At 37.4% G+C, this 14,442-nt stretch overlaps 2 protein-coding genes across 2 annotated transcripts; both read left to right on the top strand.

Moving 5' to 3' along the window:
• Positions 1–13,930, top strand: LOC146451392 (uncharacterized). Its single transcript, XM_085099225.1, has 6 exons — positions 1–46; positions 1,233–1,368; positions 3,133–3,226; positions 4,932–5,019; positions 7,034–7,429; positions 13,725–13,930. Exons 1-6 carry the CDS (start codon positions 1–3, stop codon positions 13,928–13,930), a joined length of 966 nt encoding a protein of 321 aa, XP_084955351.1.
• On the top strand, positions 5,466–6,291 carry LOC146451393 (uncharacterized). The gene has a single exon (XM_085099217.1). It carries the CDS (start codon positions 5,466–5,468, stop codon positions 6,120–6,122), a length of 657 nt encoding a protein of 218 aa, XP_084955343.1. The 3' UTR covers positions 6,123–6,291.
• Positions 13,931–14,442: the final 512 nt, after the last annotated feature.

Here is a 14,442-nt window from a genome sequence, read left to right as displayed (position 1 = left end):
ATGCCCTGTAATACTTTTCTCTCTTACGTGTGTGAACTGTCCACTGGTAAGTAAAAAAAATTCATGTTATCACATAGGAGTAAATTGTAATTTAACCTTGCACAATATCTAAAGCTTAAAATTCAAAAACTTTAATCTACGCCTCAACGTGTGCGATACGCCAAAAGTTCAAGTTGTATGCTGTATTTTATAAGATAATGCGACGATAAATTAGAACCTTAAACATCCCAACCTCCCGCCCCCCCCCCCCCCCTCCCCCAACCATCCCCGGGCATAACCGAAGCATTTGACCATTTTGCGGGGGATTGCCAGAGGGGAAAGTGAAGTCCCGAATATTATATGGAGAAAAAACTATTGATACCTTTCGGCGACCAGAAGTTGTTTTCTTAGACTTTGCGAATACAAACTTCATTATACTAGCGAGGTAGTTGTAGTAGTAGAATTGGTAACCTCGTCACTTGTTCCCTACATATCCTTCCAAGATGGTGTCGTTTTCCGTTGACCATTTTTCGGGAGGTTGGCAAGGGAGGGGGATGTCAAAGTATCCAATTTTCCATGAATAAAAAACGATTGCTACCTTTCAGCTACCAGAAGTCGTTTTCTTAGACTTTGCGAATAAACTCGATTAGATCCTAGTGAAGTTGTTAGAGTAGAATTGGTAATCTCGCCATTAATTCCCTTCATTTTCTTCTAAGATGGCGATGATTAAGATGGCGACGAAAAATGCGTGGTTGCCCCAAAAATTCGACTTGCATTCAGATAACCCTAGCTCAGGTCATGTTTTGTCTCGGCAACCATTAAAAGTACTCATTTTAGACATGAATATTCTTTCACTCTTTAATTATTTTTTACTCGGCTTCCATGAAAACCATTTTTTTAAATTAATGGGATTCCGAGGATAAAAAAAATTCAGTTCATTTTAATTTACCCTGAAAACGTGATTTAATGTTAATCGTATAGGTTTATATTACAACCTTTTTTTCTGCTGCATAAGCTGTTTATCAAAGCATATTATAACATAAATAACTGTTAACGGAACAAGTGGTATAGCTTGCATAACTTGGGCCCTAATTCAAACCTCCCACTACCATCCCCTCAACCCCATTCCCCCACCACCCAGACCCGGACTCGGCATTTTTTCTGATTAAAAAAACAAAATAGGAAAGAAAGAAAGATTCCTTCCTGGGATGATACTTTGCTGTCATGTAAAACATACTTATTTTTCATTCCAGTATATCGAGTGCGCGTGGACACCTCCAATATTGATGGTGCTGGAACGGACGCAACTGTGGATATAAAAATATATGGCGACAAAGGCTTTGGGACAAGGAGACTGAATGATGTAAATGAAAACTTTGAAAAAGGAAGGTAACTGTACTGACAAATGGTTCTTTGAAGAACAATTCTAAATTCCTACAGGGTTGTTAAAACTCTAATACTAAAGTTTCTTTTCGCGTCATTAATCCTGCGAAAACCACCGAAAGCTGAGAATTTCAAGTGCAAGTATTCAAAGATGACAAAGTTAAACAATTATTTCTTTAACAATACCTAACATGGTGTGGCAAAAATATATTTTAAGCATGCTCCTCAACCTTTCTCGCCAAGTGGTGTCACTAATAACATAACATAATATCATTTGTTTTCAATCATCCTTCACTAATCATTGTTGGTAGTTGATTGTCGTCTTACATGAGGTTCAGTAGCATCATCAAATAACGGCGCCAGTACACGTAAAGGCTTCGATTGTTTGATTCTAACGACAAAATGATTTGCACGTTACTTCCAACGAGTAGTGGCTACCATTCCAAGGTCAATGACTTGAGGGGGAAACGCTTATGCTGGGTAACATGAAACACGGTTATTTTCCGCCCAATTTTCGCAGAGCCAGCAAGATTGATGTAAACCCTATCTAGACCGGGCTTCTTTTTTGTCTTCTGTGGCCAGGAGCGGGGGGGAGGGGGAGGGGGGGAGATTCCCCAAAGCCCCGAAACTGAACCTTGGAAGTATAAAATATATGTTTCTTTTGAGGTCCGTAACGCAAATTAATGACGTCATGTAAGGTGGCAATTGCGTCATTGTTTTGAGTTTCTCAAAACTTCAGGAAAGCGCCGAGATTGAACAAAAAGTAATCAAAACCAGAAAAGGAAAACTCTACGAGCTTAAGGTTACGGTGAGAAACTTCTATTTTCTGGAAAAATTACAGACCGAGCACATCAAATTTTTCCCAGATACATTTTGGAAAAAAATCTGAAGTTTCATAACGTTCCCTCAAAATATTAAAAACGTTATTCTGGTTCAAAGTTGCCGCAGGGGCAGAATCCCCCCCCCCCCCCCCCCTCCCGCGCCTAGATAGGGTTAAGTTACCTTCAAGAACTTGTAACCTAATAGAAAATTAGGAAATTGCGTTAAAAATCGCCATTTAGTCAATATTACAAAGCATCAACTTTTCGTGCAATATTTTTGTGCTTTAATCGCTAGGAGTCGTCACGTATAGCACACTTAAAAAGTGACATGATATTGCACGAAAAGTAGTTGTTAGGTTAACCTCTTGTTTTAATTTGTCGTATACTTGCATTGGCCTGATTAATCGTCATTTGCAACAATTAATTCAAACTGGTACCTTAATAAACAATTAATCTTTAAAGGGGAAGTATTACGAAAATTTGCTGTAATTTCAAAACCCAAAAATGTTTGACTGTCTGCAAAAACAACGAAATAATTGTCAAGTTTGTTAAAAATTATCACCCCAGTGCAATAAAACTGTCGATTAGTGCCTCTGGCCAAAGACATGAGTAGGTTGGTTTGGATTGAAACTTGAAAAATATTAGGCTAATGTTTTTCAAGTTCTCGCATTTTTGTTTCCAAAATGCGCTAGAACAGATCACGAGTTGTTTCTTTCAAGAATTGAGTTGATTTCGTTCCTCTCGTCATTCTTTCATGATACTTCCCCTTTAACTACGGTTCATAGTGTCTTGTAAAACTTTGCAAAAAACCCGCATGGCCTCTACGCGTTTCTAGATTCTTCTTATGTCATTCCACGGCAGAAAACCACAGCAGACAGTAAGCATAATTTCTGAGTTGATTAAATGACAAAAAAAATGTTGTCATTCCAGTTTAGTGTGTTTGTTTTAGAACTGACATATTTGACTTCACTTCCAACGACTACGGACAAGTGAAAGGAGTGGAGGTTACTCGTGGATCTGGTTCAAGCTGGCATCTTAAACAAGTGAGGAGCTACTAAATCATAAGAATAGATTTTCGACCACTCAGGTGTTTTTATGTGTTCTTATGATCTTTTTGTTCAGAAAGAAAACTAAAACCTGGCTCAACCTGTTTTTTCTGCCACCAAAGAATCTCTAAAAAATGGAAAAATCATAAGAACCAGGCGTATTACACAACTTCTTTGTAATAAATCAGTGGAAAGAGAGACCGTTAGTGAGCGCCCTTTGTTTAGACAAAGCTAACCTTCAACACGAGCCAGGAAGGCTGAGTGAAATTAAATCACACAGTTTCGCTATTTGTAAACAGGGTCTATTCATGAAATTAGCCAATGAGGGCTCAGAGGGCCCCCTTCTGTAATTTTAGGTGACCCTTTTTCAAGAAAGTGGGACCAAAGATATTTAACGTTCCACTTTGCTCGACTAAGATGGTCTGGACTCGATTAACTACAGATCCCGGATGGTTGTTTCGTATTCTAATGTCTCTCGTCGCTTGCAAACAGTGACGTGCCCTGTTCATTATCATTATTTATGAATGGAAGGAAAAAGAATAACTCAGAAGCACCTCAAGAAAGTGCTGAGTACGAACACAGAGACAGCTTGAATTGAGACAGCCTGAAAAGGCAATAGATTTTTGGAATACTTTATTTCAGAAGAAAAGTACTTACCCTGGGCACAATTTCGTGCGCCCCATTTGACGCGCCAGCGTAAATTTTATACGTTTTTTTTTTGTTTGTTTCGAATTGCGGAAATTCTGCAAAACAGTGCTGTAAAATAAACCCTGTGCAAATAGGTGACAAAAAATGCTAAAACAAAAAGAGCATTCGCTAACACAGACAAGAAAGGGCTGGACGATAACTGGCGACAAAAACAGACATTATATACATTTCCCTGGCTTACGCCTTAAGTCTTTATCAGTTGAATTTGACCCCTCTTGTTCTGTCTGTTTTGCGACTATCCTTCTTATGCCGTTTGGGTCATGTAAGCTTTTGGTTTAGCTCATTTAAAAGCGCTTCATTTCTCATAGCCTTTCCTTTTTGAGTTCTACGTCAACTTTCTGCAACCACCGACTTTGAAAATCAGTTGTTAGTAGATATACGGTACATCTCATTATTAAAACTGTGGTCATTGGATGATACAATTCCAGAGTTTTGATTGGCTAAACGGCCATTGTATATCAGCCATTATACCATGCTTGAGAAAGAACGACCACTAAATTATTATCTGGTCATCAAGATTTAGCAATTTTTCTTTTTTGTTTTCACAAAACAATTATTCCACTGGAATAATTGTTAACTGCAACGCCCACACAAAAATTCTGGGAACTATCACCAACTATATCTAAAACAGTTTTAATCAACTAAAGCGCATACAAGAAATGCTAGCCCGTTATCCACATCATCTAAAAAGAATATTCAATCTCATTAGGACATAATAAAAACACCGCTCATACCTGGCTTCTTACCCAGAAAGACAGCTGGCTAGGCGTTTCTCAGTTTTTAATCGCGTTGCCTTGTTCTTCTTTCTTAAACAGCGGCCAATTACACATCAAAGATTCAACTTATTTTGTTTCATATGATAGTTTTGGAGCTCCTCTAGACGACCTCTCGTCATTTTATCGCCGCATTTGTCTCTCAGACGTACCTTGTGTCACGTCTTGTCATAGTTATATCTGACAGACTAGTTACTCACGACCGCTCTTTGCTATTCTAGGTTGGTGTAAAGGTTGAAAATCAATCAGGATACACAGAATTTAACTTTAACACCTGGATTGAGGAAAATGAACCCTATATGTTATTCCGTGAGTAATCATGATACCTTCAATATTATAACTGAAATGATATACAACCTATTAATGTTACAAGGTCCACATTGGTTGTTTGCGGACGACTTTATTTTATATATTATGGTAAAGGGAAGGCATGAGTGTGACCCCCAATAAGTAGAAAGCATTCTTAGTTGGACTGAAGACAACCTGGCGACTATTAACCTGACAAAGATCAAAGTGATGGTTGTCCAGGGCAAAGTGGAGAGACCTCTCCCCACAAACTGGGACCAGCAGTTCGATAATCTCCTTAGTAAATCAAGGAGGCGTATGCACATGTTAAGAGTGTGCAAGAAGTATGGTTATGGTTTAGACTACCTACATTACCTCTTTCATATCCCGATTACATCTCATATTATTATTATTATTATTATTATTATTATTATTATTATTATTATTATTATTATTATTATTACTATGATATGCCCTCTGTTTGTGTTTGCGGGGACCGCTTCAATGTGGATCACGCTATGATATGCAAAAGGGGCGGTTTTTTCATCCAACGCCATAATGAACTGAGGGGTCTGAAGGCGGAAATGCTTCGCATGGTGTGTAATGGCGTTGAAACTGAACCAGTTTTGCAAGACATCACAGGAGAAGAGCTCAATAGGGGAGCCAACACCGCTCCTGATGCGCGGCGCGATATTATGGCAAGGGGGTTCTGGGAGAGACAGAGGTCGGCTTTCTTTGACGTTAGAATTTGCCACCCAAATGCTGACTCCTACAGGGATATGGATCTTAACCAGATTTACAGGCAACATGAAACGGAAAAGATGCGCCAGTATGCTAGCCGAATTTTAGAAGTGGAGCACGCCACATTCACGCCATTAGTTTTTAGCACGACAGGTGGAATGGCGGTGGAATGCAAGCGATACCATAGTAGGCTGGCTGAGTTAGTTGCTACAAAGAAGGGCGAGAGCTATGCGACTACTAAGTCATGGATCAGGGCAAGGGTGTCCTTTGCGTTGCTGAGATCAGCATTACTATGCTTAAGAGGTTCGCGAGCTACAAGGAGGATCCATCTAGAATTGACGGACATTGACTTTGACATCGAGAAAGGACATGCAAACATTCGTTAAAAACATTGAGAACATAATTTTATTTCTTAGTTTTTCTTATTTTTCTTGGTAGCCTTCCATTTGATGTTGGTTTTTATTCCCTTTTTTTTAAGATTTTTAACTTTGTATATATGATTGATTTTTTTAATAAGAGTAGCATAGTAACTTTATCAGAAAAAAATCGGCTTGAAAGTTGTCTCTTTTCTCATCGAAATTAATTGTAAATAGTTTTTTAATAGTTCTTTTTTCTACTTTTAACTTGTGAATAGCAATTTGCTTGAAACATGTTAATAAATAGTTCTCATTTTTTATAAAAATTAAAAATATATATTATTATTATTATTATTATTATTTATTCTAATTATTATATAAAAATATCATAATACTTGTCTTACATAACAGATACTACTACTGCTACTACTATTACTACTTCTGCTACTGCTGTTATTTCAACCCAGACAGATGCACAAGTTGTAGATTAATCCACGGGAGCCTGCCACTAAGAAACCAAATAGTAGCTTGACAAACTAACAAAATATGTTGACAAAACAAGTTTATGTCTCTTTTTACAATTTATATTGTCGTTTTAGTTGGATCTGAGTCAGTAAGGTTGATCCGGGCTGATATTTTCTGATTCAGCGAGTAGATTCAATACCTTCCTCTTATAAATTTTGTATCTACCTGTATAAATTTGGAAATGAGCTCGCTTTTCTTTTGGATCACGAATTTCCAAAAACTCTCAATTTTATTTCCTAATTTGTTTGTTTATTAATTGATTTTTTTATATTATTTTATTGGCACTATTGGTCTCTCTTTAAATCCTGCATTTTTAATATAGGTATAATATCAAAGATAAAATTCGAAATCGTATGACTGAAATTAAAATTTAGCAGTCAAAATATTTCTGCAAACCTAATTTTCTTTTTTTCTAGCAACATGCCCGAGGGGCTGGTTACGATTTATCAACAGTTCTTGCTACGGTTTTTCGGACAACAAACTACCGTGGGATTCAGCGAAATCTACCTGTGAACAATTAGGAGCAAAGCTTGTTGTGTTGAATACAGAAGATGAACAACAAGCACTTGCCCCTTTAGTAGCACAGCATATATGGATTGGTTTGCACAGGGATCACAGGAACAGGTCACGGTGGCTGTGGGTCGATGAATCAAACACTGACTACACTAACTGGAACAAAGGAGAACCTAACGACGCCGGAGGCAGGGAGGATTGTGTATTTGTATATCAGTATGCTGCTTCTAGTAGTTTGTCAGGAAAATGGAACGACGCGCCCTGTACCTTTTCTGTTAATTACGTTTGCGAAATCAGTGGTAAGTAAGATTTTTTAAAGCAATCAGACTACGAGCTTTCTACCAGCGAATTGTGCTGAGTTGAATTCCCTGAGTTGAAAACAAACTATCAGACTGCTCGGCAGACCCTCTTTCATCTTGCTATACACTCATGGAAAATAAAGACGGCTAGTCTGTTTGACTCAATAGGCAACTTAATGATTTCGATCGAAAAAAGGGTAATATTGACAAAAAATTCATTTTTGAAATATCTTGATTTGTAGAAATTATGGCTACTTCCGCATTTTCGTTATAATTTCAAGGGAAATAAAAATTCAAATTCTCATGTTCTCTTTTCTTTCCAAATTTAATTTTTTTAAATTCGCAGCCACCTAAGAAGTTCAATGAGCATTTAGAATGTTTAAGAGCGGCTGACTGAGAATATCGAGAACTCGCGGTCAAAACTGAAATTTCGGATTTCCTCATGTTTTGTCAGAAGAATCCCTTTAGAGAACTATTTACGAAAATAACATTAAAACTTTCCAAAGATTTTTCGTTTTCGAGAATTCCGGCATAATGTGAAATGCCGTGATCGCGGCGCAGCCGGCGTTAAATTTTGACGAGATTTAATTTGGTGCATTTTCAAATCGCTCGGGAAGGAAGACGGCTTAGCGTATTAAAACGAGCTTTTGAAATTAAGTTAGGCATCCTTCTGAGAATACGGTCTTAAGAAAATATTGCTGGAGGATTCTTATTTACATGCAGTTTTCAAAGTCCGAAGAATCCTATTTTCAGCATTTTTGTTGACACTTGAAATTGTGGAAACTTTGCGGACAAATATCGTGTCCTGGTACATCGAAATTTGAAGCAAGTATTATACTTTAGAAAAGCTCTATACATGTAGTGCAATATATAAAAAATCCAGCTTGGGTAATTTAAAATCCAAGCGTTGACGGAAGTAAACACATAGGGAATTTTAATTTTTTTTTTTTCAAAAATGGCAGTGGTCACGCAAGGACAAGTTTTAAAATACGTTTAAAATAAATTTATTGTTTATGTTTCAGTTCTGTTGGAATAAAACTAAGTTGTTATTCGGAAACAAAATCTCATGTGTTGATGGGTTTATCCCTATAAAAAATAATTTCTTTCCTAGTAGGTGATCACCTATCGCAAACAAAAAAATGAAACGTTCAGGTGTTATGTCACGCTTTCCTCGGTACGCCAGCGTCAACAATGCGAAGGATACGAAACGAAATCAGTAAATATTTCATATCAAAATGTATCTGAAACCCCCAACAGGCGATAATGTTTCATTAAATTACTAATCGACTTGCGTAAAAACGCCTTTGGTTCTGAAAAGTTGCGCAAAAGTCGCAGTTTTTATAAATCCTAGGTTCGTCAAAGCTGCATCTCATCCTCACTGTCAATAAAATGTCGTGACATGCACTTACATTGAGCTGGACAAGCGAAGACGAGAATTCTAAAAGCTGAAGAACAAGGTATCTGTGTTTTCAATTTGCAGGCCCTAGACTATATATCATAAACAGAACTGAGATATCAGAGCCGGTAGAGAAAATCATGCTTTCACTTTAGTGCAAGGCTGGCCATAATATTATCTTTAACGGCTACACTGCGGCTATAATATATTTGAATGAGCACTTACCGTTCCAATGCCTGCAAAATAGGCATTTAATGAACCATCCCCATTAATGCGAGCAATAGTCCACCCTTCTCAGTCCGATCCGGATAGAACAGCACCAGAAAATAACCAAGGTTGTTTGCATATTATGGCCATCACTGTGTACATAGCTATTTTAAACTTGCTATTTATAAACAATGACGCAAAATGGTTATAAATAGCAATGTGCGTTCTTGGTTTGGAGTGGTTTGCTCGATACTAGAAACTGTATTTCTTCTTCCGCGATGTCATATTTTGCAGTTTCTATATATTTTCGGTTGCATTTATGGCTCCGTGCTCATTTTCGTCCTTGATAGACGACGAGTCCGGTTGCGGTCAAAGTTCGTACTATTACAGCAACCTGCGTTTCTTTGGGTGAATGCCAAAAAGATATCTCCAGTCATCCAGGTCCCAACGCCAGGAAGCTGTTTGCTGACGACAAAACTGACAGTGAAATGTAATGAATCCTCGCGCGCGCATGTTAGTAAAGTTATCGATCATCTGATGTTGTTGATTGAACATATGAAGTTAAGTTTACTGACTTTACATTGATGGAATACAAACAGCGGTGATATTTCTGATCAACCTACGATGACCCAAGAACAACAGTCTTTACATTGATGGAATTTGATATTCTGAAAGAATGAGTCGAATAACAATCAGACCATCTGCCCGCGCCGTCGAGATGTCTACGATCTTCGTTGGCGGTAGCCTCCCACGCAGTCGTTTTAAGGGGACTCGTATTAACTCCTCCCCGAGTCCCCTCAAAACGACTGCGTGGGAGGCTACCGCCAACGAAGACCGTACACATCTAGTTAAGACGTCTAGTTTAGTCGGAAGGGGCCGAGAGGGAGAAATCTGCGTGACTAGCATTCCGCAAGCGTTGCTCGTCCTCGCGCTCGCGAAACTCATATATGCCTGAATAACCCTAAAATCATCATCATCATTATCATCATCATCATTATCACCATCACCATTATCGTCATCATCATCATCACCATCATCATCATCATCATCATTGATGAATCGAATAAAGGCCTTAGAGGTGCGGCATATTCCTTTGCTTTTCTTGTGAGCATGAGAAACCTGCAGTTACTATTAAATGACATCTGTAGTGCGGAAATACTTCGGATTATTGTTGAATACCTTTTTCGTGCAAGGGTATGTGTGTACTGAAGGAGATTCAAAATTCGTTCAAATTAAAGTAGCCACAGCGATAGAATGATTGCTGAGACCATAGCGGTTTTTGAATATTATTTTCTCTCTTTTTTTTAAAGTTTTATCAGTCACCTTTCCTTCTAAGACCAGAGTATTGTCTCCCTATACCACATGGTACCCTCCTCTTAGATAGAACAATAGTTTCCCCACTCCCTCTTCTCCCCGCATTAACTTCATTCATTGTCCTCTTTTTTAAATGTCATATTCACTCAAGATTGTTTGAGGGCCGGTTGGAAAAAGCAAGCGCCTGGGATCTAGGGATGATTTTCAGCAAACTTATATATCTATTAACAAGTTGAATGCGTTGTAACCAGCTTTAAATCAATGTTATTTTCTTTACTATGGAAGAAAATACTCAAAAAGACTTAGAAAATGCTGTTTAATTAGCTACGATAAAGGTCGTTTATTGACAGGCAAACAGACAAACAGACTACACGGGTTAGTTGAACTCCTCAGTGCGAAAAAGATGAAAATACCGCAACGTTTGTTTTGATGGAAGTTTCGTCTTCAGTGAGCAATACCACGTGTAGGTGATCTACCTTCTACTCGAACATATGCCAAAGCACCGGGCAAAATGGAATTTTATCTCATATCAGCGGTATCGAAGCGGCAGGCAAATACAACTCGGATACTACACTGTGGTTATAAAAACGTAAACATGTCATTAACCCTAGCTATTGACTGTGAGGTAGAAAATGTCGCTGTTTCGTACAGATTCATTTAAGAACTGAGCAGATTGTCACCCTTCTGTTTAGTGAAAAACGTACTAGTTGCGTGAAGTACAATAATGAAATTTGTCGATCATTCTGGCCTTGCGTTTTATGCCACGGCAATCGGCCTTTACGAATTTTGCTGTAGTATTAGTTATCACTCACTCTAACTGTGAATAATTTTTTGTATAGGAATATTCAGCAACGAAAAACTGTTTAGAGTATTACATTTTGTATTGTAGCGATAACTTTGTCATTCTCTCGGGAAAATATATTATACAAACTATAAAATGTATTTCAAATGTGTTAACTAGTACTTGCGTGACTGACCACTGACTGACCATTCTGTTAACACTTGACTATAAATGTTATACCCAAACTAGATTTCTTACATGTTGCAGTAAAATAACAGATCGTACCTCAAGCATACATGTTATTGTAAGTTTCGATGTACCAGGGCAAGATTTTGCCTCGAAATATTTCCTCATTTTCAAGTGTTCACATGCGAGGAGTTCAACAGTCAGCATGTTGTTTATAGGCTGTGATCTAGAAAACATGCCTGCTTTGCACAGCTTCACAAACCCAAAAGTGATTTTAACGCCTGCTATTAGCTTTATTATTGAAACAAGTTCTTATTTAGTAAGATATATCATAAATACTTGGTTCTAGAAGTACTTCTAGATGCACCATGTGACAATGAAAAACAATTGGTTGAGATCTGGACGAGCAGAAAGGTGACATGACACTTTGACCTTTTCAAATTTGGGGTTACATCTCACTCCCTAGTTAGACTTATTTTATTTAAGGTATATAAAGCAATTCAAAACTTATTAGATCATTAGATTTAGTGTTGGAACAAGAATTATATAATTCTCCGGTAAAAATAACATACAAACAATAATTTATTGAAACATGTCATCTTGTCCTTGCGTGACCACAGGAATTTTTTGAAAAAATATGTCAAAAATTCCCTATGTGTTTTATTTCGTCAAAGACTGGCTTTTAAATTACCCAAGCTGAATTTTTGATATGTTGCAGCACAAGAATAGAGCTTTGCTCTACTGTAACTTTCATTGTAAATTTCGATGTACCAGGACAAGAATTTTGTCCGCAAAGTTTCCACAATTTCAAGTGTCAACAAAAATGCTGAAAATAGGATTCTTCGGACTTTGAAAACTGCATGTTAATAAGAATCTTCCAGCAATATTTTCGAAAGACCGTATTCTCAGAAGGATGCCTAACTTAACTTCAAAAGCTCGTTTTAATACGCTAAGCCGTCTTCCTTCCCGAGCGATTTGAAAATGCACCAAATCTTGTCAAAATTTAACGCCGGCTGCGCCGCGATCACGGCATTTCACATTATGCCGGAATTCTCGAAAACGAAAAATCTTTGGAAAGTTTTAATGTCATTTTCGTAAATAGTTCTCTAAAGGGATTCTTCTGACAAAATATGAGGAAATCCGAAATTTCAGTTTTGACCGCGAGTTCTCGATATTCTCAGTCAGCCGCTCTTAATTTTTGCTACGGTAGAAGACCCTTGGAAAGAAAAGAGAACATGACAATTTAAAGTTTTATTTCCCTTGAAATTATAACGAAAATGCGGGAGTAGCCAAACTCGGCTTTCTTTTTGTCCTTGAAACTGCTCTCACAGTTGTTTTAAAGTGTCTGACTAGAACTCGAGATAATCGACCTTATTTGAAATGAATGGCTATGAGATAACGTTGCTTTGGTAAAATCTTTTGTTTAGAAACAAACAAAATATATATCAAGGTACAGATCCATGGCAAAATGGAATCTATTTGTTTTATGTAATGACCAAGCCATTTCGAAAGCGAACATTACGTTGACTGAGCCGAGTCAAAAACTTTGACCCCAATTTCTAGACTACTGCAAACATGCAATTGTGATCCTCTAAATTAGAACACAATCCAAAAGAATTTTACCAACAATGTTTTCAAAGAGCGCATTAATAATAACGTTATTACACGTTTCGATGTATCCAACATCATTATCAAGAATGGAGAAAACGCTTGATGTCAGAGTTGCTAAAAGATTTGAATTTGAATAATTGAATCTAATTCGATGGCATTCCCATGTGCTTTATTACCAGTTGTGTAGCGGACAATGTACAAACTGGCATTAACGAAGATACAAGCTCAAGATCTTCGATTGGGAAACACACGAAACAATATAGGCTCGAGAAATCAACCGTCATCGCCAACAATTTTTTTCCCTTAAAAGCACCGGAATAAATTTTGACTGCCTTGTTTATAAAATGTTGTTTATACAATAGCTCAAACCATCGTTAAACGTGCAATCTGACTCGATTCGTGTGAAGATATTCTGTTAGCGTATTTGCATAAAATCAAGCGCGCAGGAATGCCATCGAATTATATTGTATAATATGAAGCAAATTGTAACATGCCTCTCAATGTAAATTTTGATCTCAAAAGATCCATTTCAAGTACAAAGGCTTCCTGCCTAAAGTCGATCTCTAGTGGGGTTGTGAAAATGTCTCTTAACTCACCTAATGATACCAAAACCAGACCTGATAAATCCCTTCTACCGACGAATAATGGACCTTTCACTCTAACGTTATCCTACTGTAAAAATTTGTAATCTCGATATTTTTAAGTTTGTCATTTCACAGCTTTAATTTACCTACTAACCTTACCTTTTATTTTCTTTCATGACTGTTTGAATTTTTATTACAACCACAACTCAATAATAGAACTCAAGTGTGAAAAACTTTCTCTGGGGAGTGGCTTGCGTGTTTCTCCTTTACACTGTAACTCGTCCAATCAAGATTATGGCTCAATTTGTTCCTTTTCCTGCGCTCATGACCATCAACTTAGCGGTCCTTCGTCTACTCTGTGCGGAATCGAGGGAGCCTGGAGCGAGGATGTTAACACAGTCTACTGTATTGGTTTGTATTAGAAGTTTGATCTGTATTGTTGGACAAGTTTATCATATGTAGTGTCGTCAGTCATTGGGGGGTTTTGGTTTTCCAATAAGTCTTTTGGGGTACAAAAATAGTACTTGCTGTTAATCCGTAGAACAGCCAACAAGAAACAACTCGAAACTGAGGCTTTCGAATGTGTTATAGTGAAAAATTATAAAAGTGTATGACCACTCATTTATAAGTGGCAATCGTTTTTATGCCTTTGTTTATTGAGGCATCACGTTACATAAAAATCTGTTATCTGATTACAAGTCAAGAAAGAATTGGTTACAATGATAAAACAAAGACATAGAACACTAAATTAAACACGTAAAACAAATAAATAAAAAAAAACACTGCTTTATGGTTTTAAAGCATCGAGGGAGTTAACAGCTGGAGGAACGGTGTCGAGATCCTTATGGAGTTCTCTAAGTTACTTTAAAACAAGTAGAAAGTAAAGATACATTTGTTTGTGAAAGAGGCTTGTGGTAACTCATTGAATTCCAAG

Source organism: Pavona decussata, unplaced genomic scaffold, assembly GCF_977016875.1.
Source record: "Pavona decussata unplaced genomic scaffold, jaPavDecu1.1 SCAFFOLD_390, whole genome shotgun sequence".
Taxonomy (NCBI): Eukaryota; Metazoa; Cnidaria; class Anthozoa; order Scleractinia; family Agariciidae; genus Pavona; species Pavona decussata.
Note: the sequence above shows the minus strand (reverse complement) of the source record. Positions and strands in the feature narration are given on the sequence as shown.

Bases quoted from the DNA above. Each gene is read 5' to 3' on its own strand.
- LOC146451392 (XM_085099225.1), top strand. From the start codon at position 1: ATGCCCTGTAATACTTTTCTCTCTTACGTGTGTGAACTGTCCACTG. The intron at 3,227-4,931 runs GTGAGGAGCTAC...TTGCTATTCTAG, and splicing joins CAAGCTGGCATCTTAAACAA to GTTGGTGTAAAGGTTGAAAA. The intron at 7,430-13,724 runs GTAAGTAAGATT...ACTCAATAATAG, and splicing joins TTACGTTTGCGAAATCAGTG to AACTCAAGTGTGAAAAACTT.
- LOC146451393 (XM_085099217.1), top strand. From the start codon at position 5,466: ATGCCCTCTGTTTGTGTTTGCGGGGACCGCTTCAATGTGGATCACGCT.